This window comes from Pituophis catenifer, unplaced genomic scaffold (assembly GCF_029215685.1).
Source record: "Pituophis catenifer annectens isolate HBS135680 unplaced genomic scaffold, rPitCat1.0.hap2 SCAF_3, whole genome shotgun sequence".
NCBI lineage: Eukaryota > Metazoa > Chordata > Lepidosauria > Squamata > Colubridae > Pituophis > Pituophis catenifer.
This window is the reverse complement of record NW_027256883.1, coordinates 137,526,855-137,548,694: the sequence shown is the minus strand read 5'-3', so window position 1 is coordinate 137,548,694 and position 21,840 is coordinate 137,526,855. Positions and strand designations below refer to the sequence as shown.

General features: G+C 41.8%; 1 protein-coding gene across 4 annotated transcripts; it reads right to left on the bottom strand.

Annotated features, from left to right (window-relative positions):
* Positions 1 to 1,421: 1,421 nt before the first annotated feature.
* On the bottom strand, positions 1,422 to 13,541 carry LOC139313940 (di-N-acetylchitobiase-like). 4 transcript variants are annotated; one of them, XM_070939424.1, is made up of 7 exons: positions 13,309 to 13,541; positions 10,084 to 10,222; positions 6,804 to 7,012; positions 5,151 to 5,322; positions 4,265 to 4,362; positions 3,998 to 4,159; positions 1,422 to 3,241 (listed from the first exon to the last, which is right to left on the bottom strand). In XM_070939424.1, the coding sequence occupies exons 1-7, from the start codon at positions 13,447 to 13,449 to the stop codon at positions 3,053 to 3,055; spliced, it is 1,110 nt and encodes a 369-aa protein (XP_070795525.1). In that variant the 5' UTR covers positions 13,450 to 13,541; the 3' UTR covers positions 1,422 to 3,052. The 4 variants fall into 4 exon arrangements, with proteins under 4 accessions (XP_070795525.1, XP_070795530.1, XP_070795526.1 ...); XM_070939429.1 differs by having other exon boundaries at positions 10,084 to 10,104; positions 13,309 to 13,339; XM_070939425.1 differs by lacking the exon at positions 13,309 to 13,541 and adding an exon at positions 10,819 to 10,938.
* Between the last annotated feature and the right edge of the window lie 8,299 nt (positions 13,542 to 21,840).

Sequence of the window (21,840 nt, the reverse complement as noted above, 5' to 3'; positions counted from 1 at the left end):
TTACTTTTGACCAGGGTGTCAGGTTCACTATCACTAATCTAGTCCAACTTTATTTGTAACGGTGGTGGGTTCCTCCCAGTTCCGCCGAGCCGGTAGCGGTGACGATTTGACATCACAAAACCAGTTCTGCCCCCCCGCCCCCCCACGTTATTCTTACCTTTTATTTGGCCCCACCCCCAATCTATTGATGCCTCCTGAGTCCCAGCTGATGGCTCAAGGGAAAAAAACTGTTTAAACTCTTGCCGTGGGGCTTCAAAGGGCCGCCCTACAGCTGATCAGTGTTAAAAGAAAACAAATGAGTAGACCGGTGCCTGCAAAAATACATGAGTAGATCAGTGCCTGCAAAAATACATGAGTAGATCAGTGCCTGCAAAAATACATGAGTAAATCAGTGCCTGCAAAAATAAATGGGTAGACCAGTGCCTGCAAAAATAAATGGGTAGATCGGTACAGCTCTGCAAGCAGTTAAAAAGCTGCTAGACCATTATCTCTGCTAAATCCTAAATAATTGTCACATGACCATCAAGCCACGCCCACAAAATAAACCACACCCACAAAACCGGTAGTAAAAAAATTTAGAACCCACCCCTGATTTGTAAGCTATCAATATAGCACAATCAACAGCTCCATTGAAAAGTAGCAGAGAAAAAAGCATCCATTTAAAAGCAAACAAGTCTCAATGAACTCCAGTCTCTAATAAGCTTGTTTTTAAGGAAGCAGACTTAAAATGTGATTAATGTTTTGCTTTTGTCACATGAATGGTTTGCTTGCTATATTGTGAAACCACTTTAACTCATTAGCTTCTATTTTTTTAAACAAATATTTGCTCTGGCCCTGAATTTATAAAAAACACAAGAATTGCATAAGAAGCAAAGTTTGTTAATACTTCACAGAGATTAAAGGTTTAGGTATCTATAGTTAGAATTCAATCACCTCCATGTGATAAAAAATAATTATTATCTTAACTATCATTTTCATGGAAAGTATTATTAACCAGTCATTCTATTTTCCATTCTTGTATAAAATAAGAAATCTTGCAATTCTTTTGGTTTGCAGAAAATTGTATATAGTTTTTTATTATGTGAACTTCAAATTAGGAAAGATTAGTTTCAGTTCTGCTATAACTTTAGGATGGAGATGGAAGATGATTATAAAAGAACCCTTGTCTTTTATTAGAAATAAGAAATCAATTATTCAAACGTATTCAATTATTTCTAGAGCTTTCATAATTCTTGGGTTATATTAATTGAGCAGAATATAGATTGGCTATAATAAGCCAGACTAGTTGGAGAGAAGAAACCATACAATTGTAAGAAAGTTAAATTTGCACTGCATTCAGAAAGTATTCAACCCCCCTTCACTTTTGTCAATTTTGTTATGCTGCAGTCTGATTCTACAATTGTTGAAATTCATTTTTTCCTCATTAATCTACACTCAATACCCCATAATGACAAAGTGAAAAAAGGAATTTTAGAAATGTCTGTAAATTTATTAAAAAAAAGTGAAATATCAAATTGGCATAAGTATTCAGACCCTTTGCAGCAACAGTTGAAATTTAGTTCCAGTGCCTCCCATTTCTTTTGATAGTTGCTGACACATTTTTCCACCTCAATTGGAGTCCACCTTTGGAAAATTAAATTGATTGGACATGATTTCAAAATGCACACACCTCTCTATAATAGGCCTCACAGCTGACAATGCATACTGTAGCATAGCATGAGGTCAAAGGAACTGTCTACAGAGATCAGAGACAGGATTATTGCAAGACACAGATTTGGGAAAGGCTACAATAAAATTTCTGCTGCACTGAAGGTTCCTAAGAGCACAGTGGCGTCCATAATTCTGAAATGGAAAACGTTTGGCACAACCAGGACTCTTCCAAAGCTGGTTACCCTGTCAAACTGAGCAATCTGGGGAGAAGGGCCTTAGTAAGGGAGGTGACCAAGAACCCAATGGTCACCCTGACTGAGCTCCAGAGATCCTGTGTGGAGATGGGACAGAGTTCCAGAAGGACAACCATCACTGCAGCCCACCACCAATCGGGGCTTTATGGCAGAGTGACTAGACGGAAGCCTCTCCTCAGTGCAAAACATGAAAAACCACTTGGAGTTCACAAGAACCTGAAGGACTCTGACTGTGAGGAACAAGATTCTCTGGTCTGATGAAAACCAAGAGTGAACTGTTTGGCTTAAATTCTAAATGTTATGTCTAGAGGAAACTGGGCACTGCTCATTCTCTGCCTAATACCATCCCAACAGTGAAGCATGGAGGTGACAGCATCATGTGTGGGGGTGTTTTTCAGCAGCAGAGACTGGGAGACTGGTCTGGATTGAGGGAAAGCTGAATGGAGCTAAGTACAGGGATATCCTCAAAGAAAACCTGTTCCACAGCGCTCAGGACCTCAAACTGAGCCAAAGGTTCACTTTCCAACATGACAATGATCTTAAGCACACAGCCAGTACAATACAGGAGTAGCTAAGGGACAACTCTGTGACTGTCCTAAAGTGACCCAGTCAGAGCCCTGATTTGAATCATATTGAACATCTCTTGGGAGACCTGTAAATGGTTGTCCACTGATGGTTGCCATCCAACCTGACTGAATTTGAGAGGATTTGCAAGGAAGAATGGCAGAAAATCCCCCAATCCAGTGTGTAAAGCTTATTGTGTCATACACAAAAAGACACCAGGCTGTATTGCTGCCAAAGGTGCTTCAACAAAGTACTGAGTGAAAGGTCTGAATACTTATGCCAATGTGATATTTCAGTTTTTTTCTTTTTAATAAATTTACAGACATTTATAAAATTCTGTTTTCACGGTCATTATGGGGTACTAAGTGTAGATTAATGAGAAAAAAAATGAATTTCAACAACTGTAGAATCAGACTGCAGCATAACAAAATTGACAAAAGTGAAGGGGGTTTGAATACATTCTAAATGCACTTTAACTTTTATTTGTTGACAAGAATAGATTAAGTGTAATATAGTGTAATTAAAACTCAATGGTGCATAATTAAAACAGCATTAAATTTAAAATGGCAGTGTACACACACACATTATTTTGGCATCAAGGCGTCCCACATTGCTTCTGTCTGTTGTTGCGTTTCAAAACTTCCAGAATATTCAAGACAATCTGCATTCCACATTCCGATGCCCCTCAGGCCATGTTTTTTCACATAGGCAGCTTTCTGAGAAATACTCCTGGGATCATCAAACCATACTTGATGAAAAACATCACGTGAATCCTGTAAAATAGGAGAATGTAACAGCAAAAATATTAACAAATATATTATGTTCTTTTCACCTCAGCCCTTCAACTCACTAGCAAATTTCTGCAAATGAGATATGAAAATCAATAGTCACTAAAATAGTTGCATCAAATTATTTGATGAGGTCACCCAGTGAGTTTAATGAAGCTGAATAATTTGGATTCAGTCCCCAACTCCAGGAAAGATTACTCACATCATCTCCTTCATGTTTTCCCTTCCCTTCCCTCCCCTCCCCTCCCCTTACCCTTTCTTTTATTGTAAGCTCTTTAATTTCTACACATATTGCCGCTGGATTTTTTTTAAAATTTGATTTATATGCCGCCCTTCTCCGGAGTCTCAGGGCGGCTTACAATGTGTTAAGCAATAACCTTCATTCTTTTGTATATTTATACAAAGTCAGCTTATTGTCCCCACAATCTGGGTCCTCATTTTACCTACCTTAGAAAGGATGGAAGGCTGAGTCAACCTTGAGCCTGGTGAGATTTGAACTTGCAGTAATTGCAGGCAGCTGGTGTTAATAACACTGTTAATAACAGTGCTTTAGTATGCTGCGCCACCAGGACTCTTGATTTGAAGCTTCCTTGTGACTTTGTTATATTGGTCCTAGTAAAAGTAATGCAGTACTTTTATTTGGTGATTCCCCCCCCCCAATGAATCAACATAGCTATGTTATCGGTTCAATGCAGTAAACTAATTAAAATAATGTTCCAAATAAATAAATAAGCAGCTTACTTTATATTCCAAATATGGCGCTTTCTGCTCCTCATCCCACAGAATCCCAGAAAGAGAACTATTGACTTGAGACATTATTATTTTATATGGAACCTGACGTCCTGCTGCATCGCTACATGGAGCTCCCCGGAAAGGGATTTTCTGAATGGTGCACTCATGAGTCTGAAAAAGTACAACTTTTGTTATGGATCTGTATTAACACTTTAAGAAGGATTACTGCTCAGGTAAAGTAAACCCCAGAGTTGATGTCATCTGTTTTATTCTTACCTCTGATAAATTTTGACAAGTATAATCATAGCCATACCATGGAACTCCCATCACCAACTTCTTTTGGTTAATGCCCATGAAAATGTAATTGTCATACCCTAATTTAATATAAAATTCAGAATTTATTCACATGCCTTTTTTGCTCTTACTGTATATACCGTATACTTCCATACTTATATTTGCATCATCAAGCAATTAAAGGCTACTGAGGTGAACATTCAAGATACAAGTAAACCTTCAGATCTCTCAGATATGGTCCTCTCTTTCTAGATGAACATCTTTAGTTTTTCTTACTATTTATTTTGCTTTTATGAAAATGTAGAGAACTAATAGTACATAGCCTTAGAGCCCGAGTACATGGCCAAAATTATTACTAATTAACTGAGATATTGTCTTTTGCAAGGGAAGCCAAGTAAGCTCTTCCATCCAATCTATATCAGGTATCTCCTATGTTAAATTGCCCTCAATGTAATTTTCAGCAAATATTTTGAAGATTCCAATAAAGGAGAATATTTGTAACTCTAACTACAAATATTACAATTTATTATGATACTTATCTTTTACCTTATTTACTCTCAAAAGCTTTTTTTTTAAATAGTATGTTTAGATCCCTTCAGGTATAGTAATGACACTTAAATCTCTAAAGACTATGGATATAATTGTTATTTTTTAAAAAAATTAGCTGTCATTATTTATTAATTGTATACACAGCCCAGACTGGTTAATTTCTGGATTTTGTAAACTACCTAGGGATTACTTTTACCATAGGGCAGAATAAAATGCTTTAAATAAACATACTTTACATTCTTCAAATCTGAAATACTGCATATATTGTGTAGGTTTTTAAAAAAAGATTTCCAACATTTTCCCTTGTTTTATAGCATACCTGCTAAGGTTTGGTTAAAGGGAGCATTGGCTCTTGCTATACAGTGTGACCACACTTGACTCTGTTCATCGTAAGACATCACAAACAGGAAATCACAGGAGTCAGCAATCCCAGTATAGTTGTAACATCTCCAATCTATACATCCAGGAGACCAAGGTACATCAAAAGTTACCTGTGTATGAAAGAAACACACCCATCATTTTTCATTCAACCACTTTTTATGGATACACCAACTGTTGATCCTGCACTAGCAATACAAATCATAGGACTGCACAGGAACCATAAAATTACTAACAAGAATATTAAAGTGCAGTGGAACAGGCTCAAACACTATAATGGAACCAAGGCATTTCTCTTGCAACATATTATAACATAAAAAATGGACAATTTTTCCTTTAGAAATCAAAACTAAAATACATATAATTTAGGGGTGGGTTTCTACCGGTTCGCCCCGGTTAGGGCGAACCGGTAGCAGTGGCGGGAGGCTCCGCCACCTGCCCAGACGTCATCAAAAATGCTCTGCACATGTGCAGAAGTGCAGCACGCTCGCAAAGTGAGCCCTACCGAAAGTGGGCTCGCAAAGTGAGCCCTACCGATAGCGCCCTACCGCGGGCTACCGATAGTGAACCCGTAGCACTGGGATTTCAATCCCATCTCTGATCTAATGGCAAAGATGCACAACATTTTATGCACTCAATCGAATGCAGGCTATCAGCTTAAATGGCAGTCTGGGAGCACCCCAAACTGATCTTGATATACATTCATATATTTGGGAGACCATAATATACTGCTCAAAAAAATAAAGGGAACACAAGCAGAAGACACCCGAGATCTGAATGAATGAAATAGCCTTATTAAATACTTTGTTCTTTACATACAGTAGTTTATACACTGCTCAAACAACTAAAGGAAACACAAAACTACTGTATGTAACAAACAAAGTATTTAATAAGGCTATTTCATTCATTCAGATCTTGGATGTCTTCTGCTTGTGTTCCCTTTATTTTTTTGAGCAGTGTATATTATTTTAGACTGTATGTATGTATGTTTGTATGTATGTTTGTATGTATGTATGTATTTATTTATTTATTTATTTAAACATTTTATATGGCCAACCTCTTATAATAATGACTCATTCATGGGCAACATAAAATAAGTTAAAATTAAAACAGTAATAAAATTAAATCAACCATTAAGGTAACAATATCTGATCATTTCTGGTTTACAATGGAGAAAAATAACAAAATCAATCAACCAGCAGAGTTTAATCTTCCGGACAAAATTCCTAAGGGATCTGTAGGAAAACTTTATTTTTTTCTGAAAGGCGAGTAGAGCTGGGTTCAGCTGGAACCTGAAGGGAATGCTGCTGCACAGTGTATGGCTGTAACAGAAAAGGTAAGACTCCCATGTCCAGGAAAATGACATTATATTCTAGACAAGACATGGAACATGGCATTCCTGTTAATTCTAGTAAGATGAGGAGAAATAATCAGAGATCAAATAATAGCCTGGCCTTGTGCCATATAAGGATTTAGGAGTGATAACAAGCATGTGTGAATCATATCCAGAAGTCTTGCTGCATTCTGGTACATAGCTGAGAAGCATGAAATTGAAGTAGTGCATGCATGAGAAGAGTCACCGTTCTATTTTTACCTGGGATCCTGGAATTTCTTTGTGAAAAGCATCTGTGGTTTCTTTAACCAAAGCTGTTAATGCATAATATTCAGCTGAAAAAGGGTTAATCTGTTGCTCAATGTCAATATTGATTCCGTCCATGTACTGTGTTTTGGCCAGGTCTACCTGCTGGCTTATCCAGGCTGCTCTAATCGCGGGATCAATAATTTTCTTCACAGATATGTCTCCTGAAATAAAAATGGTGATTTTTTTTTTATTTTATTTTTTTTTGCTTTAATTTATATGCCGCCCTTCTCCGGAGACTCAGGGGGGCTTACAATGCGTTAAGCAATAGCCTTCATCCTTTTGTATATTTATACAAAGTCAGCTTATTGCCCCCATAATCTGGATCCTCATTTCACCTACCTTAGAAAGGATGAAAGGCTGAGTCAGCCTTGAGCCTGGTGAGATTTGAACTTGCAGTAATTGCAAGCAGCAGATGTTAATAACAGTGCTTTAGTCCACTGTACTACAGGCTCTTTTTGCCAAATTGCTGCAGTATTAAGGCATTAAAAAGTATTTTGAGATCAACATTTTCCTTATCACAGTCCCTTTGAAGTATGTTCTGTCCTGAGAATTTCAGTTTTGCTCTGTGATTTTTGCAACACCGAAGCTATTGACCAATAACGCATAGAGAGGTCTGAGTCAATATTGATAGCAATTAGATGCATAGCTTTACCCCTGACCATGTATTTATTTACTTAGCGTATGGCAACCCTGTCCATTTTCGTGCAGATAAGTCCTCTTTCCATCACCCAGAGCAAATGGAAGGCAAGTTATTAAAACAATTCTGTCTGTTTGTCACGGTGATGTAGCCCTGCAGTAGAACTCTTTACAATCATACTTTTCTGAGAACAGAAATGAAGTGGTGGGACAAGTGTCCCCACCAGATAGCCAGGCTACTGATATGCAAAAGCATTACTGATATCTATTTCTGCTTTTGCAGTTGTACTTTCTGTTTGCAAATGGAAGATTCCTCATTGCACAAAAATCCTCAGCGACTTTGCTTTGCCAAGCACAATAGTAAGTGCCCAGGAATGGCATAAATCATGATCTCTGTTCATTTCACAAGCAGATCCAAACCCCTATCTGATAACACCATTAGAAAATAGTCAAGTAATGAATTTAAATCACTTTTTACTTTTGCAAAATTGTTTCTAGAAAGGTGAATTCCAATGAGGAGGGAAAATCCACATGATTATCCTTGTCCGTGGATTTATGTAATGAAAAGTCACCTTTGAAGGCTCACATCTCTTCATAAGAATAGGGCCAGGTTGTAAAATATATACTTTATAGCAGCCTTTCATACATTAAGTATGATTTTTAAAAAGCCTTAATCAACATATCAGGGCAGATCACAGGAATATCTGCTGAATTGTATTAATCACACAGCTTTAAAAAGAGGCCATAAGCATGAGTATGAAGAGAAGACCAGAAATCCATTAATACATGAAAAAGAAACTGAAACAAGGAACCCCAAGGTCGTAAGTGCTTCAGATGTTGCTTAAGATACCAAAATAATATTGTTCAGCTTTTGTATACTCACTGATTCGGATTTATATATTCTTTTTGCTGTGCTTTCTATACTGCTTTGCTGGTGATACTTATTTGGACAAACTCATTATTTGAATACTGTTTAGTGTTAACAATAATACTGACTTGTCTGAAAAACAGTGTATGAGAAAAATCTAGCAGAGAAATTTTATTATGGAAGAACATTATCACAAACTGGATTTAGTAATCATTTCATGTGGATTCATTCCAGATGAGCTCTCTCCATACCTCTCAACCATACTATAGATCTAATACTTATGTAGATGGGTTGAGTGGGGAAGGCTGACCAGAACAAAATCATTAGGCTTTGAGAAATAACTTCCTGGTTAGGACAACATATTTACTTTGCCTGTCAAGGCTAAAGGGCCAAGTTTCCATCTCACATGATAATCAAAGAAACTGACCACCTCCATTTTTAAAGGAATTGATTTTGGACATAAATGTATTCAAATTTATTTCCTTGTTGTAATTGGAGCCTTGTGAATACATTTATTTTGTGACACTTTGGTTAATTTACTTATCACTTTTAAAAATTAATATGTTTTTAGCAGTCTGAATTCTTGTTTCCAATTATTATAAAATCTGGTTAACCAGTAATTTAGGATGTCAGCGTTTACCCTAACAATTAGTAAGTGAAGCCTAATGAGCAAAATATGTTACATTAAAATGATTTGTTTGTCTTTGAAAAGTATAATATCGTCACTTTGTTTTATTAGGAAAAGCACTGAAAGAAGGCCCCAATTCTCTGAATGTTATATATGTCAAAAAGGCTCCATAGGGTTTTTCTTCTGTAATGGGGCTAAATATGAATATAAATTGGTATAACTATGAAACTGATATTTATTCCAATGAAGTTGTACAGGTAAGTCCTTTGCTTATGACGACAATTGAACCCAAAATGTCTGTTATTAAGTGACACACTTGCTAAGTGAGCTTTGCTCCATTTTATGACCTTTCTTGCCACAGTTAAATGAACCACTGCAGTTGTTAAGTTAGTGACACTGTTGTTAAGTGAATCTGCCTTCCATTGACTTTTCTTGTCAGAAGGTCACAAAAGGGGATCATGTGACCACAGGACACTGCAACCATGTTAAATATGACCAGTTGGCAAGAATCTGAATTTTGATCATGTGACTATGGGAAAGCTACAACAGTCCTAAGTGTGAAAAATAGTCGCAAGTCATTTTTTTCAGTGCTGTTATAACTTTGAATGTTCACTAAATAAACTCCTGTAAGTCGAGGACTACCTGTACATGCTATCAGCTCTAAATGTACAACTGGAGAATGGTTTTCAGAGGACACAAAAACTACTGCAAATTGTACACTACTTAAAATACTGGAACTGGGTAATATATACATGAGGTTATGTCTGTGATGGAGTAGTCAGTGCACTCTAAATGCTTTGAAATGCCCATTAAACTGGCATTTTTCAGCTTATCTAGAATCCCTTTGTGTTGAAAGTGATTGGACTGAATAGAAAACATTATTTTATCCTGAGTTTGGCAATGCCCTAATGCAAATTCTTTTAATATGTCACAGGTAAATTGTGAAAATAATGGCTAGAGTGTTACATAATGATTAAGGCTGCATTCTTACGCACACTTAATCTATAATAGATTTAATTAAGCTCAGTGGTTGTTATATGTGAGAAAAGACATATAGACAAGATGCAGAAAACATTCTCCTTATCCTGATTAGAACTTACCTTTCAAAACTACTCTGGCTCCTTTTGAATGAGCATAACACATAAGTTCAGGATCGTATTTTCCAAATGTGGCCACTGTTGTAATTAGTGACCAGTTATAATTTTTCCACGTCTTCCCACCAACATCAAATACAAAGACCTACAGAGGAGCAGTACAAAAAAAAAAAAAAAAGCATCACTCTCATCACTGTCCTTTAATTGATTTAGCTGGTAAAGAAAACCATCTTAATTAGGACTGGGGGGTGGACTTTCTACAGCCTGATTTTATTTAATTTTCTGTATGTTGAATCAATTCCCATAATCCTCTGTCCAACACATTCAAAGGTCATCAATTTGGGAAAGGGGCCTAAAAGCTATTTGCTTAGTATAAATTCTGATAATTTGGAATGAAATAGAAATGCTCAGTTCAATAACCCCCCCCCCCGAACCACTCACATATGCATAAAGATTCCTTCCCCCAATTAATAAAGAACGTGTAAGTCTTTACAAGCCTCTTATATTATAAGTGGTTTCATAACTAATTTTTGTCTGCTTGTATTTACTGATTCAGATATATTAAAAAGATTAATTAAAATTCAAAGTTTTCTTAACCATAAAAATGGGGACATTCATATGCCACCTTTAATAGCAGCCATAAGATTTCTAAAATCATTAACATTACAGGTAGTCCTCTACTTATAACCACTTGCTTAACCACCATTCAAAGTTACAACAGGCTCAAAAAATGTTACTTACAATGTCTTTAAAATTATGGCTGCTATGCCATTCCCATAATTATATGATTTCAGGCCCTTGGCAACTGGCTTGCATTTACTACCTGTTGCAGCATCCAACTGTCAGTAATCATGTTTGCAACATTTCTTGCCGCTTTCCAGGGTTTCCAATTGTCACGGTCAATTAAAAGCATATGCACCAAAGACAAATTCCTTGTGTGTCCAATTACACTTGGCCAATAAAGAATTCTATTCTATTCTGTTCTATTCTATTCTATTTGTGGTCATAAATCAAGGACTACCTATATATCTGTACACTGTCCTGTCTTCCAGTTTATGTAGGTGCCATTGTAATTTAAGCTTATACAGTAAAGACTTTAGAAAATGTTAGGCAGACTGTGTATCTTGGCTGTGTGGTATTTTCTTTTAGGAAGGCCCATCACATTGGTTCAAGCATCCTGGTGATGTTTTAAAGTCAAATTCCTACAAAATGCCAAAAGAACCATGATATGCTAACTGACTAGAAAAAAAAACCACGGAAGCTATTGTCAACTGCACATTGTTTTTGTTAAAAAAATAAAGCCTCCTTCATGAGTCCAACACATCTCTTAACGTCTGTATAGTTTCCTTAACCACAAAAGAGCTTGCCACTGCCATTCTGGCGTGCTTTCTTTTCCCAGATTATCCTGCAGCTCTGCTACTTCCTGGTGAGCTCTCATCCAAGTATTAATCAGACATGATCCTGCTTGGCTTTTCCAGTTCAGCCAAAATATGTAATCTCTCTTTATTTTCTTCAAACTGGGATTTGTTTGTTTCCATATTTATATGTCAAGCCTGCCTCTCTCCCAAAGCACTCTGAACAGTAAACTAATAAAAACAACAAACAGAACCTATAATAGCAATAATGGTATATATATGTGTGTGTATGCTCCATTAAGACCCTGACCCCTTTGGAAGAATACCCAGGCCATTAGGGTTGGGGTTATCCATATCTCTAGGGGAAGTTGTTCCACAGGACAATAATCGTGATAGAAAATATACTTTCCAAGGATCTACTAAGTGACACAGCTTCATTGATGGGACCTGGAGGATGCCCACTTTATCCTTTCTGATGGGATCATCAGAGAGAGACAGTCCCACAAGTAACCTAGCTCCATGCCATGCAGGACTTGGAAAACTTGACGACCAGAATCACAAACTACCTCTGGAAACCCACCAGGAGCCAGTACACCTCACAAAACAGCAACCTTATGTGGGTGTAGTATGAGGGCCCAATATTCCCTGAGCCACTGCATTCAGGATCAGCTGAAGCTTCCAAACACTCTTCAAGAACAGCCTCATGTAAAACATGTTGCAATAGTCCAGTGACTAAAGTACAAATGACCATGAGCAATGCTTCTCAATCTATGAATGGGTACAACTGCTACACAAAATGTAATTATGCACAAAAAAAAAAACTTCCTTAGCCATAGCTGCCACCTGTTCTTTGAGGAGAACCCCCCCCCCCCAGGTTGTGCACAAACTCTGCCTTGGGGAATATTACACTCATTCAGAGTCATTGATGAAAATTCACTGGCTATGGGGGACATTAAAACCCACAGCCATTTATTCTTCCAAGGGTCAAGCCCAAGGCAGTTCCTAACTATCCAGATCTTCACAGGCTCCAGGAAAGCACATCAAGTATGCTTTACCTGGTTGGCTCAGGGCATAGATGTACAATGGAGTGTCATCAGCCTAATGATGGGATTTCAACCTGTGCTGATGGATGACATCATCCAGTCCTTTCTGTAGGTAGTAAATAGGAACAGGAAGAGGTTTGAGCCCTGTGGCACCCTGCAAAGCAGAGGCTGAGAGGGTCTCTCCCCTCTCCAGTTATTTCTGGCAATTATGAATATTTGCTAATATTTTCAGATTAGTCACCCTTTGCTTTCATTTTGCAACCACCGTCCCAGAGTTTCACCCCAGCACCAGGAAATTGAAGAAGAGAAAGACAAGTGACATATCAAGACTTAGACTAGAAGATGCCTCCCTTTCTTTGTTTTTCTTCCCACGTGAAGAAACACCAAAATGCAGGGCATCGATCATTCCATTTCCTGGAATGGACAACCAATCACGGGGAATTTTCCAGCCGCCTGCAGCTCGGGAAGTCTAAGATCCATTAAGGTGGAGTAGGCTTAATGTTAAGAGACAGAACAGACTGACTCAGGAAGTATTTGTATGCATAGCAAACACAGATAATTGGGATCTGACTGAGGGGGATCTCACTGGGTCCCTGTCCTTCACATTTTTAAAGAAGTGAACACCTTTTCTGGCTCCCACGGTCGCGCGCGGGCCACGCCTGCTTAACTTTCCCCAGCCAAATGCCCATCGCTGCACGCCTCAAAGCCCCGTAAGCTTCCACTTTCATTGGGGACCGACTGACCCGAGCGAGATAATCCACCCGGATCCGCGCACTTCGCGGAATTCTTTTTTTCCCCTCCAGGCGAGAGCCGGCGGGGCCGGGGGATCTCACCTCGAAGTCTCTGGGGCTCGAGATAGGCTTGCAAAGCGCGGGATCCTGACACGGGCACGCGCCGACAGCCAACCGCAAGTGCAGGGCGAAGAGGATCGCGGTCAAGAGACGCGCGTCTCCGCCCCCTCCCGAGCTCTTCATGGCCAGGGCGCGCCGGTGCAGGTCGGCTTCTCTAACAGCGTCCTCCACGCGCGTTCCCCTGCCCTGCGCCTCGGTCGCCCTGCCTCAGGCTGGGGAAGAACCTGCTTGGCTGCCGGCTGACTGGGAAGGTTGGGGATCTGGCGCTCCTCAGAGAGGGAGGGGATCTGGGTTGTTCGAGCGTAGGCGCTGTGAGCGCCCCCTAGCGTCGATCGAGGCGTCAGTCGTCGTGGTTAGTGTTGATTCTTTCATCCAGTATATGGGGGGGGGAGGATGAGTCAAGAAGGAAATAAACACTTCCCCATATATTTTTTTTTTTTAAAAAGAAGAATCCTCTTGAGGAAGTCACACATTTTGCTTGTTTCAAGCTAGCCGTGCTCTCGTGGAGACATTTCTTGTGGAGAAATGTGCATTTGACTTGAAGCACTTGGGCTTTTTGGGTTACTTCACATTTCCACAGATGAGATCCAGATGAATCCCCAGAAGGTGCATGCAGTACTCTCCTGGCAATCTCCTATAATGCAAAGGAGGTTCAGTGTTTACTAGGCTTTGCTAACTTTTATAGGTAGTTTATTCCTAACTTTGCACACAAAGTTAAGCTTCTCAACTCAATTGCTGAAACAGAAAGAGAAATTTGCTTGGACAGAAAGAGAACAATCTTCATTTGAAAAGTTAAATAGCAATAGCACTTCAATGTATATATTTTATTTAGTTAGTTAGTTAGTTTGTCAAACATGTATAAGATAACAGATATAAGTATAAACATGATTATGAATACAAATAAATGAGGACAGTAGGACAGGGACGGTAGGCACGTTGGTGCTCTTATGCACACCCCTTAGAGACCTCTTAGGAATGGGGTGAGGTCAACAGTAGACAGTCTAAGGTTAAAGTTATGGGGATTTGGGAATGTAACCACAGAGTCAGCTAGTGCATTCCAGGCCTTGACCACTCTGTTGCTGAAATCATATTTTCTGCAATCAAGATTGGAGCGGTTTACCTTAAGTTTGTATCTATTGTGTGCTCATGTATTATTGCGGTTGAAGCTGAAGTAGTCATTACTACTTCACAATACTTTACAGCACTTTCTGGGCAGTTTACAATGTCAGCATATTGGCCCCAACAATGAGTTCTCAGTTTACTGACCTTGGAAGGATGGAAGACCTCAAGTCAACCTTGAGCCCTGTCAGGATCCAACTCCAGGCTATAGGCAGAGTTTACCTGCAATACTGCATTCTAATCACTGCACCACCAACAGTTCTTTGCCAAAACAGTTCTTTACCAAACAGCCCCTTCTCCAGGACCCAGGCCCATCAAAGAGCTTTATTGACCAGACATAAGCCTCAGATGTAGCTTTAGGAGTTGAACCATTGCAGGAGGTGGCCTTGAGTCCTTGCACAGTAGCAAAAGGTTCAGAGCTGTATAATAGGCAGAATATAATAAAGTAGTGAGTTTGAGCACATGTAAGTCAGGTTCATTGAATCTAGATCTGCCTGACAAATGTAGATCTTTCCATTGTTCTTCCTCTCAAGAAATGATGGCCTCTGCAAAGCCAAGAGGCAGCACTCCAGCTCAGTTGGTAACAGCAGCAGTGATTGAAAAGTTCATCACCAGCTGTCTTGATTCTCATTGTTGCTGAGGATACTTGCCTACCGTCTCCTTGCACCTCTCTACCATCAGCTCTAGATTTTATGTTCACATGCTACCATCTGGGTTTGATATTTGAAATTATTTATAACTGATTTAGCTGCAGAGCATTGTAAATTACACAGAAACACCCTTCCTATTGGCAGCAGTAAAGGTCTGTTTTCCTATTGTCAGAAATTCTTGCCTAATCCTCCCTGTTCTTCTCACCCATGCTCTTATCCCAGTTCTTGGGCTTTGGCTGATGTTGCCTTCACTTCATAAATGCTTAAAGAAAAATAAGTAACCGGATAGTTTCATAAATCCTCCTTCATTGCAATTCCTCAGGGTTCTTCTTGTTTTTCACACAATCAGACAAATGCAAACCTGCTCATTCTACTTTAAGGCATTGGGTTAATCTTTATGTCCTTCTAACCAGGGCGTGAAGATAACTTGTTGACTTTTTAAAGAGAAATCTCATCACCTCTAAGTCATTTGCAGCCTGACATAGAGGTAGCGTACATGGTCTGCTGTTAAAAAGGAATTGTCTTGTCCCAATACAAATGTTGTCATACTATCTATTTATGTCACTTCAGTGGGGTGGTTGGCAAAAGAGTGATGCAGTAGCCTAGATGTGGAGCTCTTGCCTCACAATCAGGAGGCAGTGAGTTTGATCCTAAGTAGAGGCAGATATTTCTCTCTCTGGGCACAATGAAAATATATCTGCTGAACAAAATTCTGCATTGGTGACAGGAAGGGCATCCAGCCATTAAACACTCTGCTAGCTCCATTCAGTTGCTCAGACACCACCCTGCAAGGGATTATTTGTCATTTGCTCCATCTGGACATGTCTTTGACATGGAACTGTCTGTCTTGCCTTTGGGTGTTCCGCTCTGCCCCCCCCCCCCTCCAGGAGGTACCAAGGATGATGTACCAGACTGATGGAACTTGCCTGCTGGCAACAGGACTGGGGTTTTAGTTCTCCCAACATGACCGGTGTGAGAGAGCGGTTCATGCGGTCCTTGATTTGTCGGATTCCCCCATTGCAGTGAGAGGGCAATGGGGAGGGCTGTTGTTCCATCGCTTGTTACGCCTCTCCCTGGACTTTGTCATCAGCCGATGAAGTTTCCTCTTTTGAGGCTCCCGGACTATGTCAGCCTATTTATCATCATTACAGTCCCCCAGATGTATTCTAGGACTGAACTTCTTGGTCTGCGAGATTCCCCCCTCTCGCAGATTTGGCCCTCTACGCTATCGAGGGCCCACCTCGATGAAGGGTCTTGGAGCCCAGAGAGGTGGCATGCAGCGAGGAGGAGGTTGTGGGGTTTTTTAGTCAAATTTTCATTTTGTATTTTAAAAGGGTCTGGGAGGGGGGAGGGGTTTTTAAGGGGACCTGGGAAGGGGGGAGGGGGTTGTAGAGATGGACTGGGGGGGGTCCATATAGCTACTGTGCGGGGTGGTGGGTTGGTTGGGCGCAGCGGAGGAGACGAGAAGGGTAACCTAACCGGGGCTCCGGGTGGCGAAAAAAAGGGCAATTCCATCAATGTGATAAGTGGAAGGGGCAGGTATGGCGGACGCAGGGGGCCACATCAAGTGTCGGGGGTGCGCATGCGCTGTCTTCGAGCGATTGCACACTCCGGCCCCCAATGCGCAACTCGTGTCCTGGGCTGCGCAGAGTTTCAGGCCCAGGGTCCACGGCTGATGTTGTGTAATGCCAGGTCGGTGGTTAATAAAGCCCCCCTCATTTGTGATCTTATTTCGGAGGGGGGTGCGGACCTGGCAGGTATTACGGAGACCTGGTTGGGCCAAGAGGGGGGGGTCCCCCTCGTCGAAATGTGCCCGCCAGGTTTCCGTGCATTTCATCAGCCAAGGGCCCAGGGGAGGGGTGGGGGGAGTGGCGGTGATTATTAGGGAAAGTCTTTGTCCGAGGGAGACCACTGTTCCTCAGATAGCCGGATGTGAGTCCCTTTGTGTGAAGTGGGGCCGTGGGGTGCAGATGGGTTTGCTGGCCACGTACCTGGCTCCCTGCCACGTGGCAGCGACCCTGCCCGAGCTACTCGACGTCATTGCCGGGGTGGTGGTTGATACCCCCAGACTTATTGTCATGGGGGATTTCAACCTTCCATCTGCGGGTGAGGCATCAGAGGTGGCTCGGGAGTTCATGGCTTCCATGACGGCCATGGACCTGACCCAGGTAGTTCAAGGCCCCACTCACATAGGGGGACACACTCTGGACTTGATTTTTATCTCTGGTCAGTGGTTGAATGATCTTGGTAGAGGGGATCTAGACATCAAACCCTTGTCATGGACAGATCATTCGCTCCTCCACCTGGACTTTCCTACTGCTTTCCCCCACCGCAGGGAGACGGAACCGACCAGATGGTTCCGTCCCAGGCGCCTGATGGACCCCGAAAGGTTCCTGACGGAGCTTGGGCCGTTTCCTGAGACTCTGACACACGACTCGACTGAAGAGCTGGTGGCCGCCTGGGAAAGGGCGGCCGCTGGAGCTTTGGACCGCGTCGTGCCTTTGCGGCCTCTGACCCGATGCCGATCTCAATTGGCTCCTTGGTTCTCTGAGGAGCTGAGAGAGATGAAGCGTCGGAAAAGACGCCTAGAGAGCATTTGGAGGACTAGTCAATCCGATTCCGACCGGACACAGGTGAGGTCTTATATCAAGACCTACCTAGTGGCGATAAAAGCGACAAAATCTAATCATTTTTCCGCTCTTATCGCATCTGCAGAGAACCGCCCAGCCGCCCTGTTTAGGGTGACCCACTCCCTTCTTCGGGGGGGAGTGCGGGAAGATCCCTTGCAGGGTCGTGCTGAGGATTTTGTGCAATTCCTGCACGATAAAGTCGCTCGGATTCGGGAAGGCTTGGACTCCGATTGGATGAGTCCACGGGAGGAGACGAGGGCAGGTCTTGAGAATGTTATCTGGGAGGAGTTTGATCCTGTGGCTCCCGAGGATGTGGACAGGGTTCTGGGTAAGATTAGTGCCGCCACGTGTTTATTGGACCCGTGTCCCTCCTGGTTGGTACTGGCCTCCCGGGAGGTTACACGAGGCTGGCTCCAGGGGATTATAACTGCTTCTTTGAGCGAGGGTGCCTTTCCTGCCGCCTTGAAAGAGGCGGTAGTGAGGCCCCTCCTCAAGAAGCCTTCCCTGGACCCGGCTGAATTAGCCAACTATCGTCCGGTCTCCAACCTTCGTTTTGTGGCGAAGGTTGTTGAGAGCGTGGTGGCACGACAGCTTCCCCGACACCTGGATGAAGCTATCTATCTGGACCCGTGCCAGTCGGGCTTCAGGCAGGGGCACAGCACAGAAACGGCATTGGTCGCGTTGGTGGATGATCTCTGGAGGGCTCGGGACAGGGGTTGTTCCTCTGTCCTAGTCCTATTAGACCTCTCAGCGGCTTTTGATACCATCGACCATGGTATCATGCTGCGGCGGTTGAGGGGGTTGGGAATAGGGGGCACCGTTCTGCGGTGGTTCTCCTCCTTCCTCTCCGACCGCTCACAGTTTGTGTTGGCAGGGGGACAGAGGTCGACCTCGAGGCATCTCGCATGGGGAGTGCCGCAAGGGTCGGTCCTCTCGCCCCTCCTGTTCAACATTTATGTGAAGCCGCTGGGTGAGATCATCCGTGGTTTTGGGGTGAAGTGTCACCTGTACGCTGACGACACTCAGCTGTACATCTCCACCCCAGACCACCCCAACGATGCCCTTGATGTGATGTCTCGCTGCCTGGAGGCCGTGCGGGTCTGGATGGGGAGGAACAGGCTCAGACTCAACCCTTCCAAGACCGAGTGGCTGTGGCTCCCGGCGTCCCGATATAGTCAGCAGGTGCCATCGCTGACTATTGGGGGTGAATCTTTGCCCCCCACAGAGAGGGCTCGCAATCTGGGTGTCCTCCTGGACGCACGGCTGTCTTTAGAAGAACATATGACGGCCGTGGCCAGGGGGGCCTTTTATCAGGTCTGCCTGATTCGCCAGTTGCAGCCCTTTCTGGATCGGGACGCCCTGCGCACAGTCACTCATGCCCTTGTTACCTCCTGGTTGGACTACTGTAATGCTCTCTACATGGGGCTCCCCTTGAAGAGCACTCGGAGGCTCCAACTGGTCCAGAATGCGGCCGCGCGGGTGGTCATGGGTGCAACCCGTTGCGCCCACGTGACACCCCTCCTGCGCGAGCTGCACTGGCTCCCAGTGGTCTTCCGGGTGCGATTCAAGGTGTTGGTTACCACCTTTAAAGCGCTCCATGGCATAGGACCCGGGTACCTTCGAGACCGTCTTCTGCCACCAATAGCCTCCCACAGGCCAGTTCGCTCCCACAGAGAGGGTCTCCTCAGGGTGCCATCGGCCAAGTCATGTCAGCTGGCGACACCCAGGGGGAGGGCCTTCTCTGTGGGAGCCCCAGCCCTGTGGAATGAACTGCCCCCGGAAATTCGTAAGATTTCTGACCTCCGGGTATTTCGCTGCGCACTCAAGACCCTATTGTTCCGCCAGGCTGGGTTAGCAATATAATTTTAAATTGGATGTTTTAAATTTTTGGGGTTTTAAATTAAGCCAAATTTATTTAATATTTTTAAATTATTTTAAATTGATGTTTATTCTGTTTTTAATTAGGCTGTACACCGCCCTGAGTCCTTCGGGAGAAGGGCGGTATAGAAATAAAATTATTATTATTATTATTATTATTATTATTATTATTATTATTATTATTATTATTATTATTATTATTATGGGGTTGTTAAAAGATTACAGATTAACAGAGTTGGAAGGGACCTTGTAGACCATCTAGTACAATCCCCCACTCAAACAGGAGACCCTACACTATCTCTGACAAATGGCAGTCCAATCTCTTCTTGAAAGCCTCAAGTGATGAAGCTCCCACAACTTCTGAAGGCAAACTGTTCCATTGGTTGATTGTTCTCACTGTCAGAAAGTTCCTCCTTATTTCTAGGTTGAATCTTTCCTTGATCAGTTTCCATCCATTATTCCTTGTCTGGCCTTCAGGTGCCTTGGAAAATAGCTTGACCCCTTCCTCTCTGTGGCAGCCCCTCAAATATTGGAACACTGCTATCATGTGTCCCCTGGTCCTTCTCTTCACTATGATGATGATGAGTGAGGTGATTGGAAAGGACATGGTTAGATCTATGATCTTCTACTTGGATCCCAACGTCCACTTTAAGCTCCTGTGGACATATTTCTTTTCTTTTGATCATATAGCTCTGCATCCTATGACCAATTTGGTTTGGGTTATGAGACCAGACAGTTTGCTCATGCACAGGCATCTATTCAATTTTTACCACACTGATTTAATTATTATGTGGATTCCTCATTTCCAACAATGGACCAATCTGTAGAAGTATTGGTCTTTTAGGTAGGATGATGATGAACCAACAGGCACCTCTGTCAATACATCTTCTGTTATTTAGGGTGGATGGAGCCCCTTGCTAGAGATGCTAGAGGTGTTTGGAATGTGTTTTTCAGGCTAGTTTGAGTGGGTTCTCTATCTGGTTATCTCTTTTGTATTGTGCTTTTATCTTTGGTTGTATTGTGAAATACCAGGAGAGGCATGGAGCTTTCAAGAAGAGACTGGATTGCTGTCTGTCAGAAATGGTGTAGGGTCTCCTGCTTGGGCAGGGGGTTGGACTAGATGACCTACAAGGTCCTTCCAACTCTGTTACTATTACTGTTAACTCTGTTATTCTGTTATCTGCAAACTCACTCCATCTTGCTGAACTATTAGAGTATTTGTCCCTCTAGATGACAACCATTTTATTATGGGTACTGATAAGCACTACTGAGAAATATTCTACCTAAAGATGGCTATTTTCCTTCCATTCCACATACCATTGACTACAAAATATAGAAGAATACCTCTGGATTGGAGTAACAACTCCCTCCCCCCACCCCCCATTATGGAACCAGGGCTACAGTGGAAACTATGAACCTCATTACAGTGCATTAATTTCAAGAAAGGTAAATAGTCACTGGCTCAGTTTCTACTCCATTAAAATGGTATCTCCACCATTCACCCTACTTTAAAACTGCCATTGTCATCTCTGCTCGAATATGGACCATTGAATGGTCAGATTTGTATATGAAAACATAATCACACACACACACACACATACACACAAGAACTTAGTTTTTCCCCCTTTTACTGATTCTGCATAGGATGCATATATTACTATATTACTTTATGCTATTGAGGACTTGATTTTTCAATCTGTGATTTTAAAACAAGATAAAGAAATTCTGGTAATTGGGAAGAGGGTTTTAAATCAACATAAATATTTTATTTTGGAATAGCAAGGGTATATGGATGAGATAACTAATTCTATTAACTTGCATTATATAGCATTTATGGGGATTAGCAGATCTTTATATAACTTTGTATAACTTTGTATAACTTTGTATAACTGAAGGTAGTTCAGCCTGCTGATCTTACTTCAAATAATTTAACTCCATAAATTTGAATATTATTCTTTCTATGTTACATATATAGCTTGTGTGAAGTTTACCATTTAGTATTTCTCAATGATGTGAGAAATCTACATTTTTCACTGAGTAGGAAAGTATTTATTTAAAACAAAAATTCTAATGAAAAATTCTAACAGTAACATATAATTTAAAAAAGCACTTCCTATTATCCAAATGCCCAATCATTTTTGCTCTACCAAATGCAACCTTTCATTACACTTCACTAATGAAATAAAGCCACCACTTCATTTTTTTTTCTTTTGGAATGCAAAAGTTTATTAGAAAAT